The 14968-nt window shown below is 45.9% G+C and overlaps 1 protein-coding gene across 2 annotated transcripts in view; it reads right to left on the bottom strand.

The window, feature by feature from the left end:
• The window catches only part of CD82 (CD82 molecule), a 36722-nt gene that overhangs the window by 8125 nt on the left and 13629 nt on the right, over positions 1-14968 (bottom strand). For both annotated transcript variants that reach the window (XM_058026020.1, XM_058026019.1), the window contains exons 2-4: positions 9551-9632; positions 4414-4486; positions 978-1102 (exon numbers count right to left, since the gene is read on the bottom strand). In XM_058026020.1, coding sequence (XP_057882003.1) covers positions 978-1102; positions 4414-4486; positions 9551-9613 — 261 coding nt within the window. In that variant the 5' untranslated portion in view covers positions 9614-9632. The remainder of the gene's footprint in view (positions 1-977; positions 1103-4413; positions 4487-9550; positions 9633-14968) is intronic.

A 14968-nucleotide genomic window follows, 5' to 3' on the forward strand; every position in this document is an offset into this window, starting at 1 on the left:
CCCTCCCAGGAAAAGGCTGGAACCAATGTCAGAGCAGTGCAGTTCAGCACTTCTCCCATTAGGCCAACAGAAAGCCTTCAGGAAGGAAAGGGTTTACACGCCCTCTCTGCATGTGTCATCTTGACTGGGACTCTCTCCCACATCCAACTCCATTCACAGACCATTCTGGCCTCAATCAATCAGCTGGATTCTGCCTACCTCAAGCCTCAACAGAAAAAAAAGAGTCAATTTTACAAACCTAATTTTTAATGTATTTTTTTAGAAAAATCAATTACCCTTTTAAAACATGCTATTTAATTTATTTGAGGATCTAAATTTAAGATTCACCAGCAAACTGCTGAGGTTACTTTTAAATGGTGGCAGCTACTATTGCTAGACAAGATACTGCTAATACCAGGACACATAGTGTGGGCCATGCTTGGTTTCTAATACATATGTGCTCTGCATAAGACAGACTCATGTAGCAGGCTGAGATGTATGTATCATCTCACCTATCATGGACAGAAAGCTTCCTATAGATGAAATGCCTGAAGAGAGGTCCTGACATACAGGTCTCTCTCAACTCTTGCACTTTCCACAGATGTGGCATAACAGGATATTATCACTCTTCCTCTTTTCTTTCACTGCCTTTGGAACTTGCTCTTCTACCACTGAGAGCACAGTACCAACTGGGAAGTCAGGGTGAGGGGGACAGGGTATGCTTCTCAGTTGGTAGTCCTCAACTCACTGTGTGCAAGAAGTGTCAGTGACATCCTCTCTCATTCACAGTTCTGAGCTTATTATCAGTAATGTCTGAGGAGCTCTGCTGCAGTCTGCTGACTGCTGGAGAATTTAATGTGTGCCAATTAAGAATTAGATCTAAGTTGACCTAGCAGGAATAACATCCCCAGGAGACCAAAGTCCCATCTACAATCCAACAGATATTTTGCAGGAGATGTATTAAAGGCTGGCTCTAAAACAGGAATGAATACTCTCACCAGACCCAAGAGACACCGGATTTCATTGACGGCTCCAAGACAGCCCAGGAACCCCATCAGCATGGTAAGTGCCCCAACACCAATGAGGATGTATGCACCAGTCTTCAGGGAGGGAGACGACATCTCTGTAGGAGCCAGGAGAAGGAACAACATTAGCTGCTGACAAAAATATACGTCTGTCATCACCATTTATAGAACTGTGTCCATATCTACTGATAATTGTCTTTGTCCGCTCCAAACAGACTGCACAGATGTGTGCCAAACACGGTAACAGATAGATGCTTCTGGTTGTCTTTTGATGAAAGTAGACTTAAAAGTCATCCTGCAGGACTCCAAAGCCTGGAAGACCCAAGGTCACTCCAAACAAATAACTGTCTCCAAACAAGGCTTATCTCCTTACTGGAATTTTACTCCCTCATGAATGTACTGCAAGTAACAGTAATATAAAAGATGATCTACTCCATAACTACTGTCTCTTTGCTTCAATTCCCTTTGCTATCTTCAGGGAAGCTTTCTTCCAAGTCCTAAACCCCATTTTTGGATAGCCTTTTCACTCTGAAGCACTATTTCTTGTGGTAGCCACTCTGTTTTCACTTATCCACTTGCAGTCAACACTGGGACAAACTAACTCTGCAGAGTGGAACATGCAACAAGCTACAGCTAGTGTTGAGCACAGATGATGTGACAGGTTACTTAGCAAGTCTGGCTTGAATGGCTTGTGGCCAGGCACCTACCACAGGCTGTTGAAGCACCTGTGCACAACACCCTGCAAACAGATGCTATTCCAGGATCAAAACAGATATAAAACCCAAATTAGCTACTTTCACAAATCCTCCTAGATATCCCCTGCTATTGTTTCTAATGTCTGCGCTTCTGAATGCTCAGCAGGTTTTCAACCAAGTTTAGGTCAGGTTATTTCAGACATGCTGGTGATGTCAGCCCTCTCCCCTCAGCATTTAGTACTGCAAGCAACAGAAGAAAAACTCCTACATTTGAGCTGGTCAGCTGACTATTTCTTGCAGACTATTTCTTGCATTACAGCACAAAAATTGAAGAGATGCTCTGTCTAGAAACAGTAACTAGAAACCTCATTTATCATTAAGAGAAATTCCTGTATTTGCAAGCTACAGAGTATAGGGGAATTCTGGATGTCCAGTGATTAACGAAAATAACATTTTTAGAGCTCAGCATTTAGTTTCCTGAACTAAGGAAGTCTCAGGAGGCAAACTTCCTCTGAGATTCTCCTGAAATATGTTAAAGGAGAATAATCAAGCCCAGACTGATACTCTCCCCCCTAATATATACTTCCCCCTGCTTCTGATATCTGGCACAAGCCACCAGCTTCCAAACTTTTTTCCCTAAAACATGCTGAACAGAAGAAAGTTCAGTTATCAAGAAGTGAAGCAGATCCATTTGTCACACAGGTCACTTCAGCCAGCTCTCCCTGGCTGGACATATGCCACAAACCCCAGAATCCTGCTTCCTCACCAGCCCTGTGACTCTTGCTGTGCAGGTTACGTGCTTATACTGCAAAGTATTTACTGAAGCAGTGGCCTTACAGGAGTGGCCTTCACAAACCTACCCTATTCCCTCCCTCAAAATCAGCTCAGCTATCATGCCAGTCAGTGTTCAAGTGCCCAGGCTGCAGCACCTCCACAGTGCTAGAAAGCATTGCTTTGTCAAATTCTCATTAGAAGAAAGAAAAAGCTAATTCCAACTCAAAAGCCCCTTGGAGAACTGATAGTGTCAGGGGACAAGAGCCACACTTGCAGTTGTCATCTGCAAGAGTCTTGTCTTGCAAGAGCAGGCTCCGAGGGCATTCAACTCCTGCTTGTTTGCCGTCACTCCGCGTTTTCCCCTGCGCTGGGCAGGCAGCCAAGCAAGTACAACAGGCTCCTTTGGCAGCAGCTGGGTGCCCTCCCTGATGCCTAGGTTACTAAAGCAGAGGGAAAGAGGGGCAAGGCATGGGAAAGGAAGTGAGGGGGCAGGGAGAGAGCTGATACTGGAAATCTCCAGGAAGGAAACTAAATTCTTAAATGCTCTGTTAGCAGAGATTCTAAGTAAATGGGAAGAAACAGGGCCAAGTTCAGGGACTTCTCCCTCTACAAGTGGCTGTAACACTCATCAATCTGAGAGAATCAGCTGCTGACCCACAGGTACTAAGCACACTTCAGACTGTGAGGGGTACTGCAAACAGCCAGGCCATGATAGGCTCCATTTAGGCTGCACGTTCTGCTTCTGCTCATGCCCCTGCTTTATTAACCAACATCTCTTGCTGTGCTTCTTGACCTTCTAGTACTGCAGTGGCAAGCCAGTTGCCACAGCGCAAAAGCAGAGTAAGGAGTAACATTTGCATGTGTGGTATTAGCAGGGGTGTCTTCTCCATGCAGCACCTCTCAAACCAGGTCAGAGTGCTCAGGGGGACTTGGGAGATGAAGCCCTTTGCAGAATCAGTCTAGCTGGGAGCAGGGCTATGAATGCCATTGGTGTGCATTCCCCACATGCAGGCAGCCCTCCTGCACTGTCTGAGGCTGGTGCCCAACTCAGCAATTCTGAAGGTAATGACAACAAGTAACCAGAACCACCAAGCAGAAAAGTTTGATGTGTGTCTAGCAAAGAGCTCAAAGGAAGCAGAGCTTGTGAAAGATGGAGCTGAGATACTCATTTGCTGAAAGTCCACTTACAGTCCTCTGAAGCCCAGACTCTGCTAAGCCAGCTCAGGTTTTGGTTTTTGCAGAAAGTAGACTCTCTGTTAAGACTCTAGTCAAACTTTGTGGCTGACTTTAGGGGAAGAAAGCTAAGCCCTTTGCACAATACAGAACTTCTCTATTGCCCAGGGTAAGTCTCACCAAGTGTAATCAAGAGTATGTTTTAGTAGTCAAAGCACTTCACACACACCCCAAATCTGCATTCTCTACTGCTTAGCAGCAAACATACCACCTCCTTTCAATGTACATGAAGCATCAAAGTAAGGTACTTACTTTCTTTGGCATTTAAAACATTTAAATTGAAATAGATCATTACAGAAAGAAAGCAGTGGAGGACTCACACACCAAAACTGCACAGGGGTCATTTGCACATTATGGTAATAAGGAAATCACTGTGAAAACACAGAGCATGCAGTGAAAATAGGATTAAATACTAGCCCCTGTGTTTAAGACAAAATATTTGGATTGTTGGTTGAAGAGGCAGTAGTCTCACTCAGTCTGACCGTGGTGTTTCAATCAACAAGACTAAGAGGAATGCTGTGTCTCCAGGGCTGCTCCCTTTCACCATGTCCCTGATAACAATCCCATCTTGCTAAACACCATGTTACTGCTCAGGCTACAGACTGTGCACAAAAGTATTGCTATTCCTAGACAACACCATGGTCAAACACAGCCCCAGAACAGAGCCAATTTAGAAAAAGAAGGAAGATGAAAAAACACAGCCTTACGTAGAACTGCAATGAAACTCGTTTTGTCGGCCAGAATCCATACTCCAAACCCCAGGATCACGGCACCCAGAATCTGAAAGAGCAAGAACAAAACACACACGGCTTTGTGTAAGTTATAAGCTTAGATAAATAAGAGGAGGCAGTCGCTATTATCCATACTTCCAGTTAAAAAACAATCATTCCTTTGCAGTTCCCACCCATCTCCCCTGTGGTACTCCTCCCAGGGTAAACAGGATTAGCACAACTCCAGGAAGAACGCCTCAGCCAACTGCACAGGAGCCCCAAGATCTGCTTGGCAGTTTTTCACACAGTATTTTAATAGTACATAATGTTGTATGGGAGGACCATTCAAAACAGTCTGAGGAAGGGACACCCTGCTGCTAGAACATTGTTGTCAGAAGAGAAAGGTAAGTGCATTGCTTCTGTGAAGAACCAAGGAAAGACAAACACATGATTTTAAACATTTTTTAAATAGAGAAACCCAAGAGGCTTGGCCTCTACTTTCTGGCAGAATACCTGAGCCTCAGCAGAGTCAAGAGTTATGAAACATTAGCCTTAGCCTCTGCCTTGCTCACCACACAGTCTTATGTGGGGCAAGGATTAATAGAGCAATACATCCCTGTGAGAACTCAGCTGAATCCAGACACTCAACTCAGTAGCCAAGATAATGCATGTATTTTCCCATCTCACTTTGAAAGGTGGGGGAGGCATGCTTTGTTTTAGCCTTCATGTATCAGCAAGTCTTCAGGTTTGATAAGAAGCTGAAAATTGTGCTGTTCAGCCAACTAGGACTCGAAAACACTTGTGCAAAGGTCCAAAATAGGCTTTGAAGAAACAAGGAGTGGACAAGAACTGCAAGCAGCTGTTCTCACATCAGCAGGATTTCAAGATAGGATGAAGTGAAATAAACTAACAGGGCTAAAGACAGATTGCAATTGTGTGCTTCATTAGATAATGCTTTAATACTTGGGAGATGTAGAAAATGCCAAAACACCACCCAAACCAAGCTGGCAGACGGGGTTGTATGGACAGGCATTGGCTCCATACTTTGAAAGTTTACTCTAGGCTTCAGCTGCTCATACAAAGAAGCTTTTCTGAACAAAGATAAAGCCACAGTCTGAAATAAGCTGCTTGCAAGCTTTCCTGTCTTGGCAGAAGGTGCATCATGTAGTTAGCTCTGGGGACAGCATTAGAAAGTCATCAAGCAAGTTCTCACCTACAAAGCATACTGACTCAGCTTCAGAAAGCATGTAGCTGCTGTATCTTAGAAAATAAGAATTCCCCTTTGCCTTATGTCCCAACATGCTGCCCACAATGCTCAGTCTGCTGATCAAGCTAGAAAGGCCCCTCGAACATGCAACAGCTGGGACATGTAAAAAAATTCCTCTCAAACTTGGTAGTATCAAGAACTGTTGAATAGACAGTTTAAGGCAGTCTCACATTTTAACTATAGTTTTAATAAGCATTTGTTTTAACAAAAGAGGCAAACCAGGCTGTATGTGACATCCCTTTTGGTTCACTGACCCTGATATGTCACCTAAGTTTTGCTGTTGCTGACAAAACACAGAAGGGCTGCTGAGCTGAGTTCCTGGCAAGTTATTTGTCATGAGGTGCTCAGACTATCCAGGGCCTGTTTTCACTCTGATCTTTGCTCCAGTCCACAGCTTGTGTGCTTACCAGGAGCTGCTATGGAAAACACTACAAGGGGAAGGCAGGGAAACACAAGAGTGTATTTATTTCCTAGTAGGATAATATCTCTGCTCAGCATCTTTAGGAGTTTGCATTGCATAGCAAGGCTGCTTCTGCCACTGGCTTGTCTTCAGACCCTCCAGAGAAGAAATCACATCTGCTTTCCACAGAGTTTAATTCCTCTGTTCCACTGCTGTAAACTCCTGAAGTGGGGAACAGATGTCTCCCCTCCTCCCTGGGGGGTGGAGGTTTCACCCCCAGTTTCAGCAAAATCTCCTTCTACATCCAAGCCAGAAGGATGCAGATCCCTCATTGCAGGGTCAGCAGTTTCCCACAGAGAGGTAGTCAAGAGGGGTTTGGATAAACCAAGCAGTGATGAAGCTGATTCATCTTGCTGGAAAGAGCAGCTGGGGGTTCCCAGCTTTCCTTCCCCAGCACTGCTTTCCTTCATGCTAGGATTGTGTGATGTAACACTGAACCTGCACAGGGGTCAACAGAAAGGCTCTAAAACTCCAGGCTTTGCTTTAGGTAGCTACCTTCTGCTGTATTTACAAGGGATTAGAAGCAGGACAGACAGTTATGTATTCCAAACAAATAGTTTCCAGAGACTGTTAAACTTGTCTTGCAGAGCTGTCTTCCCTTTAAGGAGAAGCCTGTGCTGCAGCACGTGTCTGCTAGCCAAGAAGGCAGACGTGTTAAATTCTGATTAGGAAACCAGGATTATACTCCAAGCTTATCTGGTATCTTTTCTAGCAAGTAGGCAGGCAGTCCAAGTAACCTTCTTCCCTTCAACCAAAGCAGGTCAAACCCCTCCCTGAAGTAAATCTCCAAGACTGCAAAATACCACTAAGTCCCTGAACTACTTCAGCTATAGCAAACGACCTTCTCGCAGACCTCGAGCTGCAGGGAAGTGCTGTTTCAACTTCTCAAAAGAGTCACCAGCATCTCTCTACAGGCTTCAAGCATCAGCAAGGCTGAAGAACACACTTCAGCCAGCCAGGGCTGGCCTGCACGGGGTGCAATCACATAGGCTAAGCTCAAGGCTCAGAGCAGACACAGGGCTCTGTCAGCAGCACTGGTGCTTACCTTTGCTCAAGCACCCTCCTCACAAAGCTCAGCAGCTTCAGAAAAGCAGCACAAGGCATTCAAAAACTGTCTGTGCAGACAGCTCACAGCAACTCAATACAAGCAGATTCTCTGCTAATTAATATAGCTCTACCACACTGTACAAGCTCAAAAATCACCAAGTACCCTCCCCAGTTCAGACCTTGAACAAGAATAATGGAAAAATGTCTCATGTCACCTCCTTCCTATGAGATGGAGGGAGTAATGTATGCCACCTTCCTCAACATCTGGTATGTGCAAAAAGCCTGCCCTCAGTCAAGACAGAAGCACACTCAAAACCTTCACTCCAGACAAGTATCAAGCTCAGCCAGAACACAGTGGCTTTGGAGACCCCACTTTGACAGAGCAGTCCGAGGGGAAGACAATGCTTGTACTGCACAGCAAGGTTAAAGAGCTCATTTAAAGCAGCCTCTCCCTTGAGTCAGCACAGACCTCACAATACATCCTACCACAAAGTTCTTACTCTCCAGGTCCAGCTAGTGAATCAGACCAGCTTTCCACAACAGAGAGGGGGCTGGGTGCTACACCAGAGGATTGGCTCGGAGCAGGGCATGCACAAGACAAAGAACAGCTACTTCCAATCACTGGCCATCCAGACAGGAGTACTCAAACTGGAGTTCTCCAGGACACTGAGAGGGATTCAGCACCTGCCATCCTGACAGTCTTGCAAAATATAGGAAAGTGCAGCGTGGATGTGGGTCAGCCCAACAAAGCAGTCCAACTCTGCCTCCTGAGAGCACATCTCTCCCCACAGGCTGCCTGCAGCCATGCCTGGCTCAGCAGAGCAGGGAAAGAGAGGACACATGGAATAAAGGTGCCACAATGACCCTAGACAGCATACAGCGAAACCAGTGACAGTGTTTTAAGGTACAGCAGTATCTCAGGCTGTCATCTTCTCCCCTTCCTATATGCTAGGCTGGCTTTCTTGAAGAGAACTTTCTCCACACAGAGCTTAGCTAATGAACTCAGACTGAGGTTTGGGCATCAAGGAAAACTAGACAGTGGCCAGATACTGGGCTTCAGCAAGACTCAAACACTGTCTTAACAAATACACCTCTGCCTCCCAGGGTAGACTGGCTGTTATATGCTGCTTAAAATGTATCACTTCTTCTAGAGAGGGGAGAGACTGGCTGCTGGTATCTGCAGAGGAGTCCTGGACTCAGATGATTTTTTTCTATCTTTAAAGTGGACTAAATCATACTCAGAAAGACCCAGTGGCACTTGAAATACCTCTCCTCTCCCTCCCAAGAACCTTCCCCCTGGATGCTCTGAGCACCCCTGACTTTGGACCATTAGACTGCAGTTACCTACTCCTGGGATGGAAGGAAACACAGAGAGCAAAAAACGAGCACAGTAAGCCAAGGGAAACCAGATCCAGATGTGCCTCAAGTTCATCCTGTGTGCTACCAGCAGGAAGCAGGAGTGAAGATGTGTGCAGGGACAGAGACCAGAAAGCAGTGCTCACCTTATCATTATTCACTTCCCTCCCTTCTCTCCCAGCCTGACCCCTCCTTTCCTTACACACTGCACAAAGGATACTGATATGAGACAGGCTATTTTCTTGCTGACACGTGGAAAGCTGAAACCTTGCACATCCCCACTACACCATTCCACTGCAAGAAGGCATCACCAACAGTACCATCACTGGCCACAGGACACACAACATCCAGGCATCAGAAAGATGCATGCAAGAATGTGTGTGGCCCTCCCAGACCCAATCTGGGAGGAGTTGGTCTTTTGCTAAACCTCACACTTGAAAATAACTGCACCCAGTGGGCTGTTTTATTTCCCCAGACAAGCCTGTCCCAGTCTCCCCCACCTCCCAACTCCATTTCAAACAGGAGACTTGGACTAATTCATCTTGTCACAAATCAAAACCAGCCGTTGGGACTCAAACAAAATTAGAGTTGCTCTCTGAAGCCTGGCTGGCCTATTTAGGAGGGCACTGCCATTACTTGGCAAGGTTTTGTAGCTTTGCTGCTCAGGGACAGTTCAGCTGCTGCTCCAGATGTGTCAGAGAAACTAGTTACAACTACTCTCCTTCCAGAAAGAACCCGTAATTTCTGCTTTCCCTTCCCAATGCAGGAATGGAGCTGTGTGCACTGGAAGCAGCAGGTGGCTACTGGGACTGGACACCTTGGCATACCTGAGACAAACACAGAGGCTCTAACATCCCCCAAATTCAGGGGTACTCTCCCTCCTTCCAAAACCGTGGCCATTTTGTTTAATGAACACACTAGGCCAACATCCAGAAAAAAAACATTTTCTAGCTGGCTTTGGTCCAGGCCTTCCTTCTTACTCTACAGATGCTCAAAATACTTACAAGGAACAGGAGGTTGAAAAGGAAGAGGAAGTACTTGGTGACTTTTAGGCAGCCAGACCCCATCTTCTTTCACTTACAGGACCTAAGGGGAAAGCAGACAGACAAGGAGTTATGACACAGACAGATTCTCTGGGCACCTTCAGAGCAATACCCTTGCCCTGTGCAGAGCTCTGGGTTTCTGGTGGACCTCAGAGCATATGCACAGACACCACGGAATACCAGAGTTGCCTTTTCAGGACAGTAAAACATGACACAGCAGCACACTGCAGTCACTGCCGCCAAGATCTCCTGGAGAGTGACACAGAGCAATTACAGAAGAGATTTAATCACAAACACACTGCTAATTCCATCACTATATGGACTTTGCAATAGTAGCATCAATCACAACATCAATCCTAGCTACTACTTCTGGTGGTGAAAAGTGATGCAGGCTACCACAATTCCCTGACAGCAGTAAAAGAGATGCATGGAGCTTCTGGAGCAACATAGATTATTAAAGGCAACAGAGATTACTAAGAGATGGAGCACTTCTCTTATAAGAACATGCTGTGAGAGCAAGACCTGCTCAGCCTAGAGAAGAGCTGACTGAAAGAAGACCTCATCAATGTCTGTCTCACCCTGAAGAGAGAGTGTCAGAGGATGAACCAGGCTCTGCTCGGTGGTGCCAAGCAACAGGACAAGAGGCAACAGGCAGAAATTGATGCACAGGAAGTTCCACCTGAACATGAGGAAGAACAATTTTGCTGTACATGTGACCAAACACCAGAACAGATTGCCCAGAGAGGGTGTGGAGTCTCCCTCACTGGAGACATTCAAGAACCATCTGGATGCAAACCCGTGTCATATGCTCTTGGATGACCCTGCTTGAACAGGGAGGTTGGACCAGACGACCATAGTGGTCCCTTCTAACCATTCTGTGGTTCTGTCAGCTTTTTTGCTTCTCCTTCTTGGCCCAGAATCAGTTGTTTCCTACATAAGCAACAGAGAACTTTTAAGTTCCTTAAAATTTGCTCTACCAAGCTCCTTGCTCCAAACACACCATGCCCCTTAAAGAATCACCAACCAGAGGAAGAAGCCTGGCCTGGGAAGGAACAGCCCCAAGAGAGAGCAAGGTCAGCAAGGTTCTCTGCTGTCAGCCTCAGTGTACCAAGGATCACCAGAGCCCAGTTTGTTCTTTTGTTCCAATCAAAGGCTTTTGCTTAATCCTATTAAATATTTAGGTTAACCCTGGAGCTAAACTGGTATGTGGGCCTTGTTGTAACTGGCCAGCCTTCCCAACAAGCACTGGTCACCCTCCAGCTACCAGGAGAGAGCACTAGTCTGAACTCTGTGGCTCAAGCTGCTGCTCTAACTTCAAGGAATACCACAGCTACAGACTGTGCTAAGCTCATCACTGCCCAGCAGTGATGTTATTGAGATGGGAAGCAGAAGAGATATATAATGTCAGCCAGCTGTGCTGCAGGCTGGTCTCAAATCTTGTCTGTATAGCAGTCATTGCACCTAAGGAGCTCTTACTGCACAGCCACGTTAGCAACACCTCAGTCAGTTTTTCTTCAGTTAACTCCTCAGGTCAGAGGCCATAAAGCCAGTTGTACCCAAAAGTAGGTCCTTCAAATGAGCCATGGAAAAGTCCTGTAATAGTTTCTGGTCCATATGTACACCAAATGTCAAACACACAGCATTGCCATTTTCAGGGCCCCTGGGTGCAGCCATCACCATGAGCTGGTTCTGTTCCAGCACAGATGCACTAAACAACAGCTGCATCACTACCAACCTAGGAAAAGTGAGTGAAGGCTCTCTGTTAGCAGAATGCCTCCTTTCCTCTGCAGGAGAAATGTTCTCTCAGGCCACTAGTCCTGGAAGGTACCAACACCTAAGGCAGCACTTGGAGAAGATAACTAAGATGTGAATTTTCCCATCCAGCTGGCTTGCTTCCTGCCTTCACCATGAACACATCTCCTCTTAATAGGATCACAAACCAGAGCCTGGAGTCTGACCAGAATGCAAAGGCAGCCAGATCCCTAGGTGATGATGAATTTCTCTTGTGGGAATTACATATGTTTTTCTCTTCTTTAACCTAGCCAAGAACTAAGCTAGCTAACAACTTCCTGCACAATGCACTGGACTTCTTACCTTAAGACATCTGATCCCAGGTGCAATCCTTCTAATTTTCAAACTGGAGGGGCAAGTCCCAGTACTCACTGACTTGTTTCCTACCACCAAAAGCTGTATGCTGCCTACTTAAACTCTGCCCACATTGTTTTGATTTTTCAGGAAAACAGATTTGCAAAGCTGTTAAGATCTTTATAAAAGTTATTTCAGCTAATTAAGCAGCAAAGCAAGTTTACTGGGAAAGAAGATATGCCTGAGGTAACTAGAATACAATATTTTTAACAGGGCTCTTCTACTCCTAGCTATTTGTTAAAGGCATACCAACTTCAATGTTTATTAAAAACACAACCCCAAAACAAATATCCAACCCCAGTGGCATTACAGCATTATCCACCATTCTCTTCTTGCCACAGGGCAACCTATCTCTTTCATAGCCCCTAGCCATAAAGTAATTCAAAGTACAGTTTTCATGTCAGAAGAGAAAAAGAATCTAAGGTTTTGCTTCAAGCTTTTAAGATACTTTAGAGCTTCACTGAAATATTACAGATTTTCCAGTTTTCTATTCTTTGCAAATTAACTTATTTTTGTCCACTACATCAATGAAACTCCTCAAAACTCCATCTTCTGAAATTGTACAGTCATGAGATCAACACTGTCATACAGTAGAAGCAGAAGCTCAACAAATTTTCAGACAAGGCAGGTTTGGAAGCAGATGAGCCTGGAGTTAGCACAACCAGGCATATTCAAATGCCACTCAGTGCCGAAAAGCCAACTTAAGCACCATAGCTCGTGCTGCAGTAAAAGCTGAAGTTTGCCTTCTGAAGTTGGTCAAGTTTTGAGCTTTAATGTCTTGCAGCAATGCATGCAAGGTTAAATACATGAAGTCTGCAGCTTTCAAATTCCACTGACTGTCCATTATTTGTTTTTTCCTCTCCCTCTCCATTCCTACTGCTTTAACCATTTGAATTTTCATCTTCAAGCAGCAACATCCACTCTTTTCAACAATCCTGTACATACACATGCAATTTTCCCCTGTCATTACCAGACTGACGCCAGCTCTGTAGAGGATTTCATAAGACAACATCAGCTTGCAGAATGCATTTCTTCCAACCTCTCATTCTCCATCTTCTAAAGATATGCAGGATTACTTCTGCAGTGTTGCTTTGAGGCACTAGTGCCACAAAAACTTGGTTGCCAACACAGCCTGGTTAGCTGCTGTGAAGTTGATCCAGGTGTTTCTTAGCCCAGTGTTCAGGCCCAGGACCTGAAGGGAGAACTAATTCCAGGAAGGCATCAATTGATCCAGAACTCAGGGGTTTCCTACCAGGAAGAAATGGAACAAGTCTTCACAGGCTACACTGACATCAGGGGATAACTTCCTGTCCCCTCGTGACCTCCAGGTCTCAGGCCCATCATTCTCCCAGCAACAGCAGTGACAGCAAGACCTGCATGGGGAGTAGGAACATAAAATCCAGGACATGTGTGCCTGAGGAGATGCAGACAGAGACCTGCCTTGTTAGCAACTGCAGAGGAGTCCTATCACAGCATAGAGGTTAACTTATTTTTGTCACAGGAGCCTGTGAAACTCCCAGTCCCCAGAGAAGGACAGGTGATATGGGCAGAGCTCAATGCCTTTGCCTCCTGACCTGCACTGGCCACAGAGGCAGGAGAGGGAAAATTCATGTGCAGACATTATAACCACATCAGTCAAGGGGCAGAGAGGCTAAGTTAATTTTTAATTGCAGTTCTGCTCTATCCAATTAGATCCTGTACTGCCTCACCCAGCAAGCACTGCATGCTTGGTGCTCAGTGAAGTTAATGATATTTGGCCCAGGCTAGCTCTGTACATGCCCGGGCCATACAGCTCTGCTGGGAAGGGCTCAGCCCTCCTCTGCAGCCACCCTCATGCTCACTCCACAGGTTTCTCCCTGATGAGCTCTGGCAGCTGAAACACCTCAGCTGCCAAGTTACTGTACAGCACAAATAAGGGGCTCATTTATGGGAGCAATGAAAGAAAAGAACCACAAAACAAACCAGAGCAGAACAGCTGTGTAAATCACTGTCTCAGTAGATTTACAAAAAAGCCCAAAGATCGTGCAAACCCTTAAGGACAGCACACATGTTCCCAAGCGCACTGAGCTCTGAAAGTCAGTCCCAATACTCCTGCTCAGGCAAAGAGCATTCACATTTGACTGTATCTACATAGCCTGAGGAGGCTGCCTCCTCTTCTCCACATCCTATTGCTTAAGGACAGGAAATGATTGGTTACAAAGAAGCTGCAGGTTGTTTCTGTGTACTCTGACCAGTTGCTCCCCACCAGCACCCCTCAGGCTCTAACACCAGGGGACATAAAACTAAGGTAGACCCTATAGGACACGCTACTACCAACTTCTACCAGGCTAGGATGGGGTCAAACCAGCACCAGGTTTGGCTTTGACAAGCTGCTATTTCCATTGCCCCCACAAACACCTCGAATGCCCTGTAAGGTTGGCATGATGGCTCAGATCTGCTATCCCTCCTGCCTGCTCAAGGAGAAACTTCCAGTTTGACAGAGGCAGAGATGCAGCAGACAGCACTATGAACTAAGGTTCTGCAACATACCCTAAGGCTCCTGATCCTCTCTCACATCTTGTATCTGATGTGGAAGGGGGGATCTTTGAGTGAAAGTACAGCTGATGCACTGAAGGAACCTCCAAAGCAGCCACACCTGATTTCAAGAATTGCAGGTGCTTCTTGACGTAACAAACAAGCACCACCTTCCTCACTTAGGTTAAGTCTTACACATTGCAACAGGTCATTTCCCTCAAGATATTACAAGCCCGGACACTTAAAATACCTAAAGCTGTCCCTGATCCTGTCTCACCTCCCTGTCTTTTCTTTCTCACACCACAACACTGGCCAAAGTTAGCTGGATTCATTTGCAGACAGATCGACCAAGAAATCCTGGAGATGGAACTCCCACTGCTGTACTCAGGCTGCACAACTGGCTCCCTCTGCCCAACTAGCAGGTGTCCCCAGGAAGGGATCAGCATGCTGCTGGTTCCATAAAGATGTTTATCTGCACAGCAATTTGCGTGAGGCTGAGGCCACTTTGAAGGCCAGTGCAGTTACTTTTTACAGTGTTATCCCAATCCAGAAGCCACAGAAGCCAGCACACTAGTTGCTCACTAAATGGCCACTTCCCAGCTCCAAAGCAGACATCCCCACGCAGGAGAGACTGGGTGAGGGGCAGCTCACAAAGCCGTGGGGCTGAGGAGGTCATTCTTTGCAGGATTCTGAACCCTTCACCGCAAAGCCCAGCTGCTT

This window comes from Melospiza georgiana, chromosome 6 (genome assembly GCF_028018845.1).
Source record: "Melospiza georgiana isolate bMelGeo1 chromosome 6, bMelGeo1.pri, whole genome shotgun sequence".
Taxonomy (NCBI): Eukaryota; Metazoa; Chordata; class Aves; order Passeriformes; family Passerellidae; genus Melospiza; species Melospiza georgiana.